Source organism: Delphinapterus leucas, chromosome 7 (genome assembly GCF_059928025.1).
Source record: "Delphinapterus leucas isolate spDelLeu-1000000601 "Yukka" chromosome 7, BTC_Dleu_Yukka2, whole genome shotgun sequence".
In the NCBI taxonomy this organism is placed as follows: Eukaryota; Metazoa; Chordata; class Mammalia; order Artiodactyla; family Monodontidae; genus Delphinapterus; species Delphinapterus leucas.
In genome coordinates this window covers 98,968,099-98,986,861 of record NC_143135.1, presented here as the reverse complement: position 1 = coordinate 98,986,861, position 18,763 = coordinate 98,968,099, and the positions used below count along the sequence as shown (strand labels likewise).

At 41.2% G+C, this 18,763-nt stretch overlaps 2 protein-coding genes across 4 annotated transcripts in view; both read right to left on the bottom strand.

Moving 5' to 3' along the window:
- Nucleotides 1–13,383, bottom strand: part of CRTAM (cytotoxic and regulatory T cell molecule) — a 37,534-nt gene extending 24,151 nt beyond the window's left edge. For both annotated transcript variants that reach the window (XM_022560388.3, XM_022560390.2), the window contains exon 1: nucleotides 1,754–13,383. In XM_022560388.3, the coding sequence (XP_022416096.1) occupies nucleotides 1,754–1,799 (46 nt within the window). In that variant the 5' untranslated portion in view covers nucleotides 1,800–13,383. The remainder of the gene's footprint in view (nucleotides 1–1,753) is intronic.
- A 118-nt stretch (nucleotides 13,384–13,501) lies between these two features.
- Nucleotides 13,502–18,763, bottom strand: part of UBASH3B (ubiquitin associated and SH3 domain containing B) — a 140,855-nt gene continuing 135,593 nt past the window's right edge. For both annotated transcript variants that reach the window (XM_022560407.3, XM_022560408.3), the window contains exon 14: nucleotides 13,502–18,157. In XM_022560407.3, coding sequence (XP_022416115.1) covers nucleotides 18,020–18,157 — 138 coding nt within the window. In that variant the 3' untranslated portion in view covers nucleotides 13,502–18,019. The remainder of the gene's footprint in view (nucleotides 18,158–18,763) is intronic.

The window sequence follows — 18,763 nt, the reverse complement described above, 5'->3', positions numbered from 1 at the left end:
TCTGCTGATAAGAAAGCAACGTGGTCAGCTCCTTTCCCGTTTGGGACTCTGATGGGCATGAGTAAGCTTAGGATAGAGTGGGCAGTTGGTTCCCAAATACCATTGAGCCTAGACGCCCTCTGGCTGGCCCTTTGGATGAGGGTTCAGTTTGGGATTTTTCAAGAATGAATCTTCCAAATTGTGTATATTATAGCTTTCAAATTTTTGATCCACATTAAGAAACACATTTTCTATCACAACCCAATACACACGCACTCACTGAAAACTTTCGTGAGATAATACTTTTACTGTGTGCTTTCCTGATATTTACATTGTCATTTACTAGCTGTGAAAACTTGGGCAGGTTGTCTAATTTCTTGTAACCTCAATTTTATCATATGTAAATTAGGGATATGAGTACCTCCCTCAGTATTTTTGCTAGGATAAATGAAATAACATAAAGTACTCAGCACTGTGCACGATACAATAAATATACTTCTCCCCTTTCTTTATAAATAGTATTTGAATAATTTATATCCTAAAAGACTTATCTTAGGTTTACCTTAGGACATGATTATTGCAGTTTTTTATTTAAAACATGATTTCTGTGAGCTATTTTTATAAGGGAATAACTCGAGTCCTGAAAAAGTGAAGGTCAATTAAAGGCTTTAAACTTTGGAATAATTGAAAGCATTCTAATTTTAGCCACCTAAATGTACTTTTTCTGAAGGTATTAGCTCTTCTTCAAGACACTTATTGAAGACACTATTATTTATTACAAAAATTGAATCTTTATTAAGTGCTTCAGGATGCAGGGACCAAAACAGAGGGCACTAATTGAAGTGTATAAGATAGGAAATTGAAGTACTATGTAAAAGAGGACATCTAGTTTTTAAAAATACTATTCTTCAGATGCAGTTCTGTGGTGAATGAAGATTTAGAAGGACAGCTGCTTTACTTAGAACATAACAATACATTCAATTTTGGAAACCAACATTCAACAAGCAAGCAACACTGTATATGTGTAATTTTCTTTGCTAGAAAATGATACAAGTTGCAATCAGAGATTCAGAGACAATACAGCCTGCCCCCACTTTTGGGTAGGAATAATTTGACCTGTGCTAAAAAGGTAACTGTGTCTTTCTTTAATGTTCAAAACACTACATTAGAATTAAGCATCAAAAAATCACATTTGAAAATTATAATGAAATGTAAAGTATAACTGACTCAAAAAATAAGCACAAAGTTTTCACGGGGATCATTATGATCTGAACGAATTAAGAGTTATATAGCACTTTGCCACTTTCAAAGTACTTTCACATTTGAAATTTGATCCTTATAACAATCTAGAGTTTGGTAGATCAAATATTGTTATCATCTTCATTTCAAGATGTGGAAACTGTTTCAGAGAAATTAACTTATTTGGCTAAGGCTTATACAACAAGGAAGTTTTTAAAAATCCCAAAGAGATGCCCTTTTAACTGGTATACCCTTAAAAGAGCCAATAAGCTTGTTACACTTTGCCATAACACAGATTCCACAGAGACACACACTACAATGACGTTTCTAGACCCTGTAGCCACTGAACAAGAGATTCAATGAATCCAGTAACATCCCTCAGATATGTGATTTCGGTGTGGCATGGAAAGTGGCAGATTTACCTGAGCTGCTTCTGCAGTTGGTCCTCCGTGAGAGCAGTTGACTGACTGGTAGATAGATGTGCCCAAACATTAGGTCAACTGAACATCAAAAAACATGAGCTCTAAGTCCTTACCTTGTAAGGGGAACCAAGCCAGCAAGCTGCAAAGCCTCCACCACATTTTGTGCTGTGCTGCTGTCGCACTCTGTCAACTTCCTCTGGATTCTGAAATAAATAGAGCAGACTGGTTTCTTTTGAAAGGGGGAGGCAGTGGCTCTGTGACCTCATGTGTCTCACCTCCTCCATCCGCTCTGGAAGCCCCCCTCTTAGTTAGCTGCCCCCAAAATACCTCCCGGTGGAACATTTAGGGGACCACATGTGTCACCTCGATTGTGGAGAGGGGTGAGTGATGTGTTGGTGGCACAAATCTTTCTATTGCACGTGGGTAGTCCTGGTAAGTCAACTAGTTGCAGGGCTTTTGGGGAGAGGAGGGAGTGCAAGAGATATTAAAATGTTCCTGTGTTGTGACGTCACCTTGTTTTCACTTGTCTAGTTTATTAAACAATTAAAATTAGGCAATTTTTGCTGAACCCTTGTGAATATATTTCTAACTCTGGAAACAATTTCTAATGGTTATCAGGGGGCAAAGTTCACTAAATCACAGATTTACTCATTTAAAAAATCTGTGTATCCATCCACCCACCCATCCACCCATCTGTCATTCATCCAGCATCCATCTCTTTATTTATCTAGCCATCTAGTATGCACCGCTCTAAGATATGATCAGATGTGAAAGATAAAGCCTTGTGTTTAAAGAGAATATGATCTTAGTGGGGGTGAGAGTATGCAAATGAACAATTTTTGGTATTTAATTCTCATTTACTGGACAAATTGAGATAGACTTTATTTCATTTTTCTGGGGACACACAGCAAAATACAGGTAGACTTATGTTTAGAAAACAGAGGTCAGTCTGCAATGTTTAGAAAATTGTAAAGGAACTAATATTTACTGGTTCTAATTGAAATTAGCGTTAGTACTCTTAAATGTGTTGATAGTTTGGGTAGGGAACATTATATCCATCAAAAATGTCTTTCAAATATTTTAGCTATTTTAACAGGTAGAAAGAGAGTAAAAAACTGAGAGAAATATTGTTTCCTTGTAGAGTTTAGCAGGATATAATGTCCTCTTTCTCAAATTGAGGTTATAAATGCCTTGGGCCCCCAGCTAAAAAGCAGCAGACGGGTAGGATCCGCTCCAGATTGATTAAATAAGAATTTCACTGGAATGAGGAGCTACTGGTATGTCTAACAAGGTCTCCAGATATCAGAAGGCGAATGTGAGCAGCACTGATGGTGAGGGTTTTCTGGCATTGAAACCGTGAGATGTGAGAGGTAGCCCTGTCTCTGCTACCGGCTGGTGTGGCTATAGGGCCATAGAAGGTTCTCCATAAATGCTTCTTGAATATATTGATATGTATGGGAGCAGGGCATCAGTAGGTTGCATCGTACCATTTTTCAAAATAGAGAATTGAGGAGTTTGGTTGAGATGACACAGTGAGTTAGTGGCAGAACTGAGAATACAAACCAAGACTTCTGAGTATTTGGTCTGATTTCTCTTTTCTTCCCCATAAGATTCCCTCTAGGGACTTCAAGTTTTTATATTTAAGGCTCCAAGGCTGTCTAAGCATTTGATTTTCCTGCTAACGTCTTGTCCTTGCTTTAGAGTGACACTTGATCTGTCTGTACCCCCTTAAGAAAACCCAAAGAAAGTGCATATAAGGTGTCTCTGGGCCTCCCTTGGAAGGTGTGAACTAGCCTGTGGCTAGTTAATAGTTTCCCACGTTTGTTTTCACCTAGAAGAATACTGTTCCTTATAGAATTTTCTAATACTTCCTGTCAAAGCACATGAGGAAAAGGCTGTACTTTTCCTCTTGACACAATGGTGTCAGATGTGCCCTCATAAAGCCAGAAACATGTCTGGACTTAATTACTGGTTGATTTTTCAGATCTTGAGCTTATCATCTAGGTTGAATGTATGAGGAGGTAAAAAAAAATCACTTTGACAAGAAACAAAGGTAGAAGTGTCATCTTGGGAGTTCTCATTTTACGCCAGTGGGAAAAAAATCTTGGACCCGGTCTGAACTAAATTCAGGTAGGGCCTGGAGAAGGGTCACTTTGCTTCTCTCTTTTCCAATAGTGGTTTTCTGTAATTTTCTATTTGGTAAAAATGTGGAGAAACAGGTGGAAGTAACAGAATGAATACAAGACTCAGGTGACCAGAGAATAAAACGTTCTGAGACTGACCTAAATTTACAGTGTAGTTTGTCCCGGATCTACTGATTTAATGTGGTTTTAGTGCAATATCTGTGAATCAAATGGTCTTTTGAGAATGGATTCGCATGAAATTTGCCGAGTGTTCGTTTCACCGTAGGCAGGTAGTCTTTCTCATTCTCTTTCAAAAACACAAATCTGATATGTTATTCTTCTGTTCAAAAACCTTTAGTGGTTCCCTTTTGCCTGAAGGTTATAGTGCAAACTCTTTAGCAGATCATTCAAGGCCAGTCACACCCTGGCCCCCATTTCAGCCTCCTTTCCCTCCATTCCCCATACTCATAGAAAATTCTTGTCCTATTTCAAGCATCCAGTACGTCTATATCGTCATGGTTCACACTGGGTTGTGGTTTGTACTGCCCTCTCTACCTAAAATAGCTTTCTCTTTCTGGGGTGATTCTAGTTGTCTTCTGAGGCCCAGATTGATTCGGCACTTCTCAGAGAGGAATAGTAACTAGTGATTAAGAATGTGGACTCTGGAACCAGTCTCTCTGGAATCAAAGCCTCGGTTTTCTCACCTGTGAAATGGGTAGAATGACAGTGCCCACTCACATGGTTGATGTGGGAATTAAAGGACAAAGCATGCATAGTAAATACTCTATGAGTTAGCTGTTGCTATCCTCTAGTCTCCCAGAAAAAAATTCAGTTCTCCACTTTTCTTTGCCCCCATGATAATTTCTTTGTTTTTTTAATCATACTAGCTGTTATTCTGATTTCTATTATATTTAGTTGAGTATCCATGTATCTCCCTTGCTAGCCTCTGAGCCCCCGAAAGAAGAGTTTGTTTCTTATTTAGTTTAGTGTTCCTGAAGCCTGGCACAGACCATTTCATAGTATAGTTTATTTTTTATTCTTCTTTTAAAAATTGAAATATGGTTGATTTACAATGTTGTGTTAGTTTCTGGTATACAGCAAAGATATATATATATATATATATATATATACATGGTACACATATGTATATATGTATACCTTTTCCAGATTCTTTTCCATTATAGGTTGTTACAAGATATTGAGCAGAGTTCCCTGTGCTATACAGTAGGTCCTTGTTGATTATTATTATTATTATTTTTTTTTGTGGTACGTGGGCCTCTCACTGTTGTGGCCTCTCCTGTGGCTCACGGGCCCCGCTGCTCCGCGGCATGTGGGATCTTCCCGGACCGGGGCACGAACCCGTATCCCCTACATCGGCAGGCGGACTCTCAACCACTGCGCCACCAGGGAAGCCCTCTATTTTATATATAGTAGTCTGTATCTGTTAGTCCCAAACTCCTAATTTATCCCTCCCCTCCCTTTCCCCTTTGGTAGCCATAAGCTGATTTTCTATGTCTGTGAATCTGTTTCTGTTTTGTAAATAAGTTCATTTGTATCACTCGTTTAGATTCCATATATAAGTGACATCATGTGATATTTGTCTTTCTCTGTCTGACTTGCTTCACTTCGTATGATAATCTCTAGGTTATCTGCTGAAAATGGCATTATTTCATTCTTTTTTTTATCACTGAGTAATATTCCATTGTATGGATATATCATATCTTCTTTATCCATTCATCTGTTGATGAACATTTAGGTCAATTCCAAGTCTTGGCTATTGTAAATAGAGCTGCAATGAACATTGGGTGCATGTGTCTTTTTTAATTATGGTTTTCTCCGGATATATGCTCAGGAGTAGGATGGCAGGATAATGTGGTAGTTCTATTTTTAGTTTTTTAAGGAACCTCCATACTGTTCTCCATAGTGGCTGTATCAATTTACGTTCCCAACAACAGTGCAAGAGGGTTCCCTTTTCTCCACACCCTCTCCAGCATTTATTGTTTGTAGAATTTTTGATGATGGCCGTTCTGACTGGTGTGAGGTTACACCTCATCATAGTTTTGATGTGAGTTTCCCTAATAATTAGCAATCTTTTTTAAATTTACTGTTTAATTTTTAATTAATTAATTTTATTTATTTAATTTTTGGCTGCATTTGGGTCTTCATTGCTGTGCGTGGGCTTTCTCTACTTGTGGCGAGTGGGGGCTACTCTTCGTTGTGGCGTGCGGGCTTTTCATTGTGGTGGCTTCTTGTTGCGGAGCACGGGCTCTAGGCGTGCGGGCTTCAGTGGTTGTGGTACGTGGGCTTAGTTGCTCTGCAGCATGTGGGATCTTCCTGGACCAGGGCTTGAACCTGTGTCTCCTGCACTGGCAGGTGGCTTCGTAATCACTGTGCCACCAGGGAAGCCCCATAATTAGTGATCTTGAGCATCTTTTCATGTGCCTGTTGTCCATCTGTATGTCTTCTTTAAAGAAATGTCTATTTAGGTCTTCTGCCCACGTTTTGAGTGGGTTGTTTGTTTTTTTGATATTGAACTGTATGAGCTATTTGTACATTTTGGAAAATAATCCCTTGTCAGTTGCACTGTTTGCAAATATTTTCTCCCATTCCATAGGTTGTCTTTCTTTTGGTTTCCTTTGCTATGCAAAGGAAAAAATTAAGTTTAATTAGGTCCCACTTTTTTTTTTTAATTGGGGTATAGTTGTCTTACAATGTTGTGTACATTTCTACTGTACAGCGAAGTGGAGTTCCTGTGCTATACAGCAGGTTCTCATTAGTTATCTATCTTATACATATTAGTGTATATATGTGTATATGTCTATCCCAGTCTCCCAATTCATCCCCCTTGTTTATTTTTGCCTTTATTGCCATTACTCTAGGAGATGGATCCAAAAAATATAGCTGTGATTATGTCAAAGAGTGTTTTGCCTATGTTTTCCTCTAAGATTTTTATAGTATCTGGTCTTACATTTAGGTATTTAACCCATTTTGAGTTGATTTTTGTATATGGTATTAGAGAATGTTCTAGTTTCATTCTTTTACATGTGGCTGTCCAGTTTTCCCAGCACCACTTACTGAAGAGACTGCCTTTTCTCCATTGTATATTCTTGCCTTCTTTGTCCTAGATTAATTGACCATAAGTGTGTAGGTTTATTTCTGGGCTTTCTATCCTGTTTCATTGATCCATGCATCTGCTTTTGTGCCAGTACCATACTGTTTTGATTACTATAGCTTTGTTGTTTAGTCTGAAGATCATAGTTATTTTTAAAAAATAGCTTTATTTAGATATAATTGACATAATGAATTGTCCATACTTAACATGTACAATTTGATAAATGTTGATATATGTATACACCCATGAAATCATCATTACAATCAAAATGGTGAACTATCCATTGCCCCCTAAAGTTTCCTCCTGCCTACTGTAATCCTCTCCTTCCCTCTTTACCTTCCCTCTTCAGGCAACCACTGATCTACTTTCTGTCACTGTTCTTCCATTTGGCATGATTATTTTGAGGTTCATCTCAAAATAATTTGTCGAGGGTTTATTCCTTTCTATGGCTGGGTAGAAGCACATGATATGAATTTACCACAGTTTGTCTGCCCATTCACCTGTAGATGGACTTCTGGTTGTTTACCATAGGATAGGGTTAAATAATTGTTTATTAAATTGAATCAGCTGTAGCAAAACTTTAACTAAGGGGAACCTGGTGTGTTTCCACATCTGCTTTTTGTGATAATCTCCTAATTCAGAGAAAAAGCTCAAGGTTAGCAAGAGATGTTAAAGTAAATGCTGGTCCTTAGTTGGCACCTGGAGTGTACACTCAGGTGTGACACTCAGATTCTCTGTCCATCCCCCAGAGGCTGGGAGGCTGGGATGTGTCAGCTGGCTCCTTCTCTGAGAATTGCCTTCAGTGGGGAGAATCATTTTGCCCAAGTCACACCTCCTCCATGGGGCCCCTCCATGGGCCCCCTCGAGAGGGGCTGAAAGGTCCTGTGCCCTTGCCTCCAGGTGGAGCAGCTCTAAAGGGAAATGGTCCAGCTTCAGAGCTCCCCTTGGGATCAGGATTAGCTGAGGCCTTTGTTGCCACAGCACCCCATTTCAGCAACTCTCTCCGCCCCATCTTGCTTCCTTCACAAGTGTTGTCCTGAGAGTGTGGCTATAAACTCCCACACACAAGTCTCCATCTCAGCATCTGTTCTCCAGGGAAACTGACCCACAACAGCACCTGAAATAGGTTGTCAAATGAGTGAGTGAATGAAAGAATGAATGAATTCTCCATCTGAGGTAGAAACACTGCTCTTTTTCTCTGAGCCTAGAAGGATGCTTGTCTTACAATTTTTTTCAGAGCATTAAAGATCTTACTTTATTATTTTTTTTTTAAATTTTTATTTATTTATTTATTTATTTTTGGCTGTGTTGGGTCTTCGTTTCTGTGCGAGGGCTTTCTCCAGTTGTGGCGAGCGGGGGCCACTCTTCATCGCGGTGCACGGGCCTCTCACTGTCACGGCCTCTCCTGTTGCGGAGCACAGGCTCCAGACGCGCAAGCTCAGTAGCTGTGGCTCACGGGCCCGGTTGCTCCGCGGCATGTGGGATCTTCCCAGACCAGGGCTCGAACCCGTGTCTCCTGCATTGGCAGGCAGACCCCCAACCACTGCGCCACCAGGGAAGCCCAGATCTTACTTTAAATTGCCCTCTGGGAGATGATGAGTATATCTTATTCACCCATGGATGTGCTATCAACTGGTTGCCAACCTTGAGAAATGTCACGGTAGTCCACTGGGCTCAGAAAGGACAAATGGTCCGTGGGGGAAATGCTGCAAGGCAGGCTCTGAGTGACATGCCCTTGTGGTTTTCATGGTCCTTCCCCCTCTCAACACCCCCACTTCAGCCTGCAGCCCACAGGGGGCTCAGCAGAGGAAGGGAGCAGTTTGTGCCTGCTTAGCAAGTGGAGGGAAAAGGTGAGGTCAGAGCATAGTGGTCAAGGAGTGACCTTCTACCTATTTTCTCATGGAAAAGTGTCTACTGACCACGTTGTATGTGGGAGGTCTCATAGCTGATAGCCCATTTGTCACTTTGATCTGGGTTTCATGAAATCCCCATGGTATGTTTTTGTACTCATAGGAGGTAGCATTTGATGGGGTCGTGGTGGTGGGACAGATTTGAGAGAAATAAACATCATCACCCTGATCAACCTAGGTTGTCAGGAAGAAAAAAAATTCTGAAAAGGAGATTTATCAAGTAGGTGAAAGATGGACTCTTTTAAGGGTCAGAAAGGATAGGGGATTTCCCCATGCAGAAAGAAGCCCCTGAGGTTTTTGTTGCAGTTACAAGAGGGGCCTAAACTTTCTTCTTGACCTTTCATGGCTCCTGTGAAGAATCTGTGACCTTTCCCAAAGCCAGGGCCAGAGGTGGCCTGGCCTGCATTTCCCAGCAGATGCAGGATGCCCAGTTCACACCTTGTCGGGATTCTCTGAGCACTGTTGTCGACTTACACAGAGTGGTTGGGGAGTTTGCAAACCAGAGCAGCAGCCTCTGTAACTAGTTATTGATTGAGAAAAGGGCTTCCTAGGAGCAGCAGAGCTCAGCGGGATGAATAAGGGGTGGTGGGGCAGACATACCCGGACTTGTCCACTGGGCCCTGTCACTAGCAGCCCTGTCGTCTGGAGAAGAATACTTGTCTCTTGGTATCAGTGTCCTCATCTGTAAAATGGGAAGAATAATGACAGCATAAGGTGACTGGGAGGTATGAATCAAACACATTACCCATCGTGCCCAGCACGGCGGCACAACCAAGATCCTCCATAAATCTGCAGACCTCAGGGAGCTGGGGCTGCACCTTGTCCCCACAGGAACCACAGCTGGTGAGACGTTCCTGGAAAACGAAAGGGCCAGCTCAGCTTTTGTTCTTAAGGCTTCTGCCTACAACCTAATCAAATGGATCATTCTGAAAACAGAACTCAAGTAAGAGCTGATTTCAGAAGGAAATTGTGGTTTGGGGGAAGGTACCGCAGAAAAGCGATCTCCAGCTTCAGATCTTAGCTCATAGATCTCCCAGGACAAGTGACTTCCCTTGGTGTCTTCATGTGCAAATGAGGGGGTTGGATGAGAGCAATTGTTTTCCAACTGTGTTCTGAAGAACCCATGTATCCCCCAGGTGCCTCAGGGTTCTTCAATATTTTCCTTAAAATTTCTTTCAAAAATATTTCAAACTGTTTGTCCAGGCTCTGGAACCAGGCTGACATGGCCGGGATCTTAGCTCCAACAAATCCAGCCATGTGACTTTGGGCAGGTTGTAGAATCTAAGACTCAGCTTCCTCTTTTGTAAATTGGGAATAATAATAGTATCTTTAAAATAGCGTTGTTGAGAAGATTAAAGAGGTTTACGAGATAAGCCCTCACTAAATGCTGGCTGTCATTTTGCCACCTACTGGACATTACCAGTCTCTTCATTTGTTATACAGTAGGAATGGTTTCTGTGCTGGACTCTGGGCTTAGAACAAAATCCAAATGCTTCACCGTGGTCCACAACAGAGGCCGGCAAACTTTTTTGGTAAAGCGCCAAGAAGTAAATATTTCAGGCTTTGAGGGTCTTGTGTCCTCTTGTATGTGATCACCTCTGCCCTTGTATGCAGGAAGCAGCTGTAAGCAATATGTCAATGAATGAGCATGGCCATGTGCCAATAAACTTTATTATAATTATAAAACTAAACTTAAAAAAACAAAAAAAACTTTATTATAGAGACTGGAATTTGGATTTCCTATAATTATTGAGTTGTGTCCTGACATAATCTTTTTTTTTAAATTGAAGTATAGCTGATTTACAGTGCTGTGACAAGCTCTGCTGTACAGCAAAGTGACTCAGTTTTACACATATAGACACATTCTCTTTTTAATACTCTTTTCCATTATGGTTTATCCCAGGAGACTGGATAGAGTTCCCTGTGCTATACAGTAGGACCTTATTGCGTATCCATTCTAAATGTAATAGTTTGCATCTACCAACCCCAAATTCCCAGTCCATCCCTCTCCCTCCCCTCCTCTCCCTTGGCAACCACAAGTCTGACCTCTATGTCTGTGAGTCTGTTTCTGTTTTGTAGATAGGTTCATTTGTGCCGTATTTTAGATTCCATATATGTGATACCATATGGTGTTTGTCTTTCTCTTTCTGAGTGACGTCACTTAGTATGATAATCTCTAGTTGCGTCCGTGTTGCTGCGAGTGGCAATATTTTGTTTATTTATGGCTGAGTAGTATTCCATTGTATATAGATATGTGCACCACATCTTCTTTATCCACTCATCTGTCGATGGACATTTAGGTTGTTTCCATGTTTTGGCTATTGTGAATAGTGCTAGTATGAACATAGGGGTGCTTGTATCTTTTTGCACAATATTCTTTTGATGTTTTTCGACCATTTAAAATTGTAAAAACGTCCTTAGCTTGTGGGCTGGACAAACACAGGGCTGTAGGCCAGATTCTGCAGAGCCCTGGTGTACAGGGCCCCGTGTTTCTGGGTCTGCCTTCCTCTCCTGCCTCATTTCCCCCCACTTCCTGCCATGCTCATGAAGGTTTAGCCCGCTGACCCCCTTTGTTCTAACCCTTAGCTCCTTCCCACGTGGGGGCTTTTGCACTCATTCTGTCTCCCCAGGAGCCTCCTCATTTAGCTCTTCACCACAACCAGTTTCTACTCAAGCCTCCACTGCTGGTTTCATTACCACCGCTCAGGTACACCAAAGCTGGCCATCCCATCTCAAGTAGCGTCCCCTGCCCTGCGTCCCTTCCAAATGTACTATCATATAACCCATTTTCCTCCTAAACGACATGGATCAACACCTGTAATTATTTTGTTTACTTGTGGATTCATTGTCTATCTCCCAAATTCATGAAAGCAGGGACCTTGTTTTTGTTTTTTTTTTTTGCGGTACGCGGGCCTCTCACCGTTTTGGCCTCTCCCGTTGCGGAGCACAGGCTCTGGACGCGCAGGCCCAGCGGCCATGGCTCACGGGCCCAGCCGCTCCACAGCATGTGGGATCTTCCCGGACCGGGGCACGAACCCGTGTCCCCTGCATCGGCAGGCAGACTCCCAACCACTGCGCCACCAGGGAAGCCCCGGGACCTGGCTTTTTGATTTGCCGCTGTACCTCCACCTGCCACCTGCTAGGAACGTAGCATTCAATCAGTGTTGTAGAATGAAGGATAAGTCCACAACCTTAGGATCTTAGTATCTTAATTTCTCTCCTACGAGTTAGTAATACCTGATCTCCTTACCTTGAAAACTTGTTTTGAGGATCAAATGAGAATGTGCTTTTAAAACTATAAACAATTATACTTGGGGAAGGTGGTAAAATCATTAGGGCAGCCTCTTAGACAAATCACAGAATTCAACAAACACCCCAACTTTTACCATTCTCTTACTACAGAAGCTAAATTATGGGGCAAATAGTAAAGTGACACCAGTATGAATGAGGCTGTTTTATTCCTTGTCCCTGATATTCCCCATAGACAAGAGGAATGGCTAGATGAGTGATTTTATCTTGGCCTTAGCAAAAGCGATTTAGTTATCAGCATGTAGTATCTTTTTATTATTAGCATGTAGTATTAGGTATTTTGTATTATCCTATTTGATGCTCATAAGCATGCTATAAAAAATCATTATGTGCCCATTTTTCCAGGTGAAATGAGTTTAAGGGATCTAGGAAGTAGCTGAGCCAGGATCAGAACGTGGCTCTATCTGACTCTGGAATTAGGGGTTCCTCTCTGGTACAATATCAAGTTCCTCTTCAGTGATACAAAGACTTTCTGAATTGTCCCATCAGTACAATGACAACCAGCAAGCTACATAAACTTTGGCATCCTTTCATGGTCAGGAGCAAGCCATCTGGGTTTTACATGTTTATTTTGGGCAAAATGACGCATTCTCTTTCTTCCGAAGGAAAACTGCTTTTTGGTCCTCAAACAACTTTCCAAAAAAAAAAAAAAAAAAAACAAAAAACTTTTGCTTATTTAAGCTTAAACAGATCCAAAGCACAATGATTCGTTTTCTTTGGATGTGCAGGCAGCCTGTACATATATCACAAAAGGGCAAAATGAGCTTGGGAAACTGTCAAGTACAGAACAGCTGAGAACCAGCCACAAGGCTAACCACAGCTTGGTCTTTTGTCAGATCTGAGCATTAGCTGTTAAGTTTCCTCAGTAAGTAAACACTGCAAGGGTAGTAGCCAGTTGTGCCAATGAAAATCTGTGTTCATGTTCTCGGTATACATTTGCATACATGGCTTATTTTAAAACCTATTAGCTTAACATAGCATTACTTCAGAAATGGGGTCTATGGCTTTTAGTAGTGTGGAACCCAGCTTGGACTGGAATTGTCCTCTCTCTGACCCAAATTCTTTCTCTATGCATCATTCCTGGTACACCTCCTCCGGGTGGGTAGTGGTAAGGGATGAAGCCTCGCACGTGGGGCAGAGGAAGCGTTTTGGAGCTCGCTCTTTCATTCCTGGGTGGGTTTTCACCTCTCCAGCCAGGATGGCTCAGAGAGATGCCCAACCAGAAGGGAGCAGAGGCCCACGGTGCTGCCAGAGCCTCCTCTCATTTCCTTGAGCAGCAAGTGCCCCTCTGAGGGAAGGATCCCACTCTTAATGGACATTTATGAAATAATAATGACCACAGCAACGTCTGAGGACATGATAGGAGTCGAGACCACTCAGTGTAATATGAGATCGCTCTGGATCGACTGAGGACACAGTTTCTCTTTATTAAATCATCTAGGAACCACTTAAATGGAGCTGCTCATGGAATGGAATGAACTAATTACAATGGTGCCAGAGCTGTATGGAGAAGAGCACGCAGCCAGGAAAAGCACAGATGCCACAGGTACTTTACAAGGAATTTGGCGACACAATTAGGTGTGGTTTCCTCTTTTATAATTACAAACCCTTTTCACCAAATAAATATGCCTGAATCACATAGAAAAATAATGATACAATAGCCTTATAAATGAGAAAGAAACCAATACACCTCCCCAAACAGCAGGTTTAAAATGGTCTATGTGTAACCAAAATGCTTCAGGATGGTGTTCCCGATCTTGCGTGGCAATCAAAGAAAGAACCAGTACATATTTCCCATTATACATACATATGTATCCTGTACAGAGTCCAAGAATAGTTGAGCAGCTGCAAAAATTCCGATTTCTGTGTGAGTAATGGCAGCTAAATGGTGCAGTGTAAACCATTTGTAAGAACTGATGGTATATTAAGTTTTGACTATTCATCGTAATTTTAAGCTTACACACACTGAACAAAATAGTATATGTATTTAAAAATCAAGTGATTTCCTCTGCATTTAGAGGCGATTCTTCCCCCTTCCCTTGAATTTGTTACAGCTAGTCACTTCCCTAGGAAAATTCAGTATGTTGCGGTACGAAAGAGAAGCAAATCCAAAGTGAATCCTATGTTTAAACATGAAAAGCATCTGCCATCACCTAACAAAATATCCCCCCATCACCTTAGTAAAGTGAATATTAACCTAAAATAGATCTTAAATCGCTCTTTTCCCTACCCTCCTCCGCCCGATCTCATCCCTCACGGCGAGGCAGCAAGACTGGCGTCTCTGAGTTCTCACACGTGTGCAGGACTACAATTTAAATGCAAATAACCCTGCGCCTCATTATCTGAGAAGTTGGTGCAGACGGGCCAGTTGTGACTGTGCCTGCGAAAGTTAAAGGAGGCTCATCTGTATTCCAACACACGCGTGACTTAGAGTAAATTCAAAAGAGCAATTCATCACTGCTTTCAAATTAGACACCGGAGCGGCAGAGTGCCTAGGTTACGAGGAATACCTCCCTTACCACCCAGGCACGCCTTTCTACAAAGGCAACGAGATAGGAACCTCTCTGCAGTTCTTCAGTCAGTCCCCAGTGACACTAGGTAATTGAAATAAGAGACTTGATTTAATACGAACACAGCTAGTTGAGTGGAAAAGATACATTTATGGTAATGCTAAGCACAACTGAATGACAATCTATAGGCATTCCAAATTCCACTGACAGGAAAATGACCACAGCAGCCTAAAATGCAAGAAAGTATCAACAATGACTTACCAAACTGACATCACTCCAAAAGATATTTTTTATTATTTTCATTTTTTGCAAAATTGTCTTTCAAATATAAGGTTACTTTAAAAGAATTCTTTGGTTAAAGTATAATTAAAATAAAAACTAGAGACTCCCCCAAGCCTTTCAATACAGGGTGAAAAATACCCCCCTCTTTCAGCCATCAGATGGCCATTTAATCAGCCATTCAGATTCTATGAATCTAAATGTAATGGAAAACACTGTATTCTGAACTCCTTGCTGGGGTGAAGCAATAAGCTCCCAGCTACCATTGCAGTGATGGAGTGGGAGCCTGGGAAAATGAAACCCCCAGCTTGTGCATTAAAATGTGCCAATTATTCTAGTCCACAAAGGAATAGACGTGGCATTTTAAAATCACTGAAACCAAAGTCTATCTGTGAATAATACTGAGCCATTAGCGGGTTGATGTGGCACACTTGTGCAGGCAGCAGACTGTTTTGGACTTTCAATCCCAGATTAAATCCTTTAGTTAATTTTATCTCAGTTTATTTCAGATAACTTTCAACATTAAAAAAAAAAAAATCTCCTCTCTACAGGAAACCATTTGCTTCTTCCAATCTGGCATTTCCTTCCTTTCTCCCTTGCTTCCTTCCCCCCTCCCTCCCTTCTACCTTCCTTCTTTCTCCTAGCCCCCCAAAACATTTAACAAACATCAGCCTCAGTTCAAAAGAAACCAGCCTGAACTTCGAGTTGTAATAGCAATTTAGAATTTTTAAATGGATATGAAATCACGTAATACAGTTGTCCCTTCCTTTTATTACACATAGATTCAACACAATTTCCAAAGAATTTCTCAACTGGAGTCCAAGTTTAGTTTTTTAATTAGGTAAATGTGAAAAGAGAATTTCATGAGAATTCAGATCATTCAGGCCATTTTGATCAACAATCTGGATAAAGCAGAGGAATAAGCTCTTTGACTCAAGGTTTTCCACCCTAAATTATTCAGAAGATTATTTCAGATCTTTGCCTTCCTTTGCTCACACAGATGATGGCCTAAGGCTCTGTCCATATTGGACTAAGGACACTGGACCGTAGCCCAGCTAAACCAATCTATCAGGTCATCAAAGGCTTAAGATCATGGAGAAGGAGAGAGGGATAACCTGTTCTGAACTTTGTTCTATACAAGTACAGACCCTGTCCAGAACACACTGCTACAATTTTCAAGGAAATCGAATATGAGATGTTCGAGCGTTATTCTGAGCATTGAAAGTCCATGAAAATTTGTGGAGAATCTAATAAACATTATAGATCTGATTACAGTGGATTCTCCTAATTACAGATAAAAGAATGACTGGCAGCGACACTGCATTGGCCATGCTGTGACTTTTCTCTTAAAACCTTTAATATGAGTTATTTCCCCCAGTTTAAGATGAAAACTTTTATATTAATCAATCATGTCAGCACAGAGTCATTTCTAGACCCAGAAGCTGGATCAGTGTTTGTGCAATGCTGGAAGAAATCAAGATTTCTTAAAATATAAAATTCATGACATATTTCTCTAAGTGACTTAAAAAAAAAACCTCAACAATAATCCTCTTGCAGATCAACATACATAGCCAGCATCCTTTCACTTCCTCTTCTTTTCAAGGATCATCAAATTCTAGTTTCAAATAGGAGCATAGATCTATTTTTATATCCCATATGTTTTCTCCTTTGGGTTTTGAAGCTTGTTTAATGCTACAATATATACTGATTTGTTTTACATGAATGTTCTCTTTAAATGGCTGAGATTTCATTTTGCACATATATTCTACAGAGTGAACTATACCATGCCAGACCATTGCCTGCTGCCGTCAACAGTCAGCTAGTCACACAATTAACTAGACATTGATAACTGTTTTCGCTTGACTGTCATTTGTTTTTCTTTTAAATAAACTCCCTCCTAATTCGGGAAGCAAGTGTGACAAGATACCACAGGATGTGGCTCTCCCAACTTTCCTTAAGTAGCCCTACCTACCTCTTTTAAATTACCATAGCAAAACAAACAAACAAACGAAAACGACAGCACAAGCAGCAGTGCAGTCGTGACTGTCATCATTTAAGTTTAGTTCCCTGACTTCATAATACGTCTCTGGATGTAACTGATGCATTTGTGGGTGTTCTGTTATGGTTGACATGTACTGTAAGCGTACAATGACCTGACCCTTGGTATGGTTTGTAACGACGTCCATATTGCACAAGAATGAGCTTCTTGCTGACTCAAAGAATGTATTTCACATACATCTGAAAATGTCAACATCCTTAACCAGTTAACATGGTCTAGACTCTCGGGGCAAAGACGAGAGAATCACGGTGATTCAGAAGTCCTGTGGCTCGTTAAGCTGTGACGCGAGTAACTCCTTTGATATATCTGGCAAGTTCGCTGCGCCTACAATTGAATACTTCACACGTTTATCTTATCTTCCTCCTGAGTATCCAAAAGTGCTTTTGGAGAGTAAAAATGCTGTCTCCCCATTTCACAGATAGATAGAAGCAAGGGGGTAGGACAGTAGCACAAAGCTGTAGTCAGCTTTTCTCTAGAGAAAATGTGATGTGGCGGTACCAGGGTGAAGGTTAGAGTCCTCCGGCAGATGGCCTGAGCCAGCAGCACTAGTGTGTGTGTGGGTCATACTGAGGGTAGAAATTGATGGGAAACCGCATGTTTTCTAATCACCTTAGAAGAATTCTGCAGCTTGGTTTTAACTGGAACATGGAGTTAAAAAGAAAAGAAAAGCCCATCACTGGACTGGCAGCTTGGTGTCCCTCCAGCTGGATTCTCCTGCATCCTTCCTCAGAGTGGGCTGGCAGCTCTCTTTGGGAGGACCCAGGCTCCTCAGCACAGGTGGAAGGGAGGAAACATCCCCTGCCGTAGCAGGTGCCCCTGTATAGGAAGACAATTCTTGAAAGCCTTGTTAGCGAGGCAAGAGTCCAGGGAGAATGCATTTTTTTCCCCTGAATCAAGTCTTTCTCTCCTTGACACGGTCTCATCCTAAGAACATTAAAGCCTGAAAGGAAATGTGCTAGATTATTCTGAGCTGTCCACTTAGGGTGTGGTGTAGACTTTCCCACTGTAACTAAGTACACAAAAAGACACTTCTCCCAAAGCCTTCCTCAAGTCTTTTCTTCTTGTTCGCTCGTGCGGTTATTCTTGCAGCAGGGTCTCTCTCCAGTTGAAGCCCCCAGTTGGTCCATGGGTAAGAGGGAGGATTGGTGGGTCTGTCAGCTGCCAGATTCCAGTTTCTCCTAATTCTTCACAGGAACAAAACCCCAAGTAGGGGATCTGAGGTAAGATAGTAAAGAAAGGGAAAACAGAAAACAGGTTGAGTGCTTTAACTTTTACCTAGACGAAGGAAAACTCAAAGGAATGAATCAGGGCTTTGTAGGCAAGCATCCCCTCCAAAATATTGAAAATGAAACGGATAGAACTGATAAATTAGAAGGAAGAGTATTTACAACGCAAGAGGATTCTTCGGAAGGATTCATTAAATGGTGAGCGCTTCTAGTGCAATTATTTATACATGGTTTCTATACAGCACGGGAGGAAAAAAAGGAACTCATGTATAAAGCTAAGGTGCTAGGAGTTCATTCCTAATTGCAAGTCAAGCTGAAAACGCAGCTCAAACATTTCTGAAGTTATACTTGGACAATGGGAAAGATGAACCAAGTTTTAAGAGTTTGTTTTATCCTGCTTTTTCTTCCATTTTTTGGCATGTGTATCTAACACATTCAGAGCTGAAGCTGTGTGCCCTTCCTAACTTCAGTAGGCATGGCATTTCAAAACGTATTTGTGTGTGTGTCCAGAGTTGCATTTATGAACAAGACAAAAATCTCTGCCCTCAAGCAGCTTACAGACTAATGGGAAGGACAGACACGTAAGTAAGTTTTT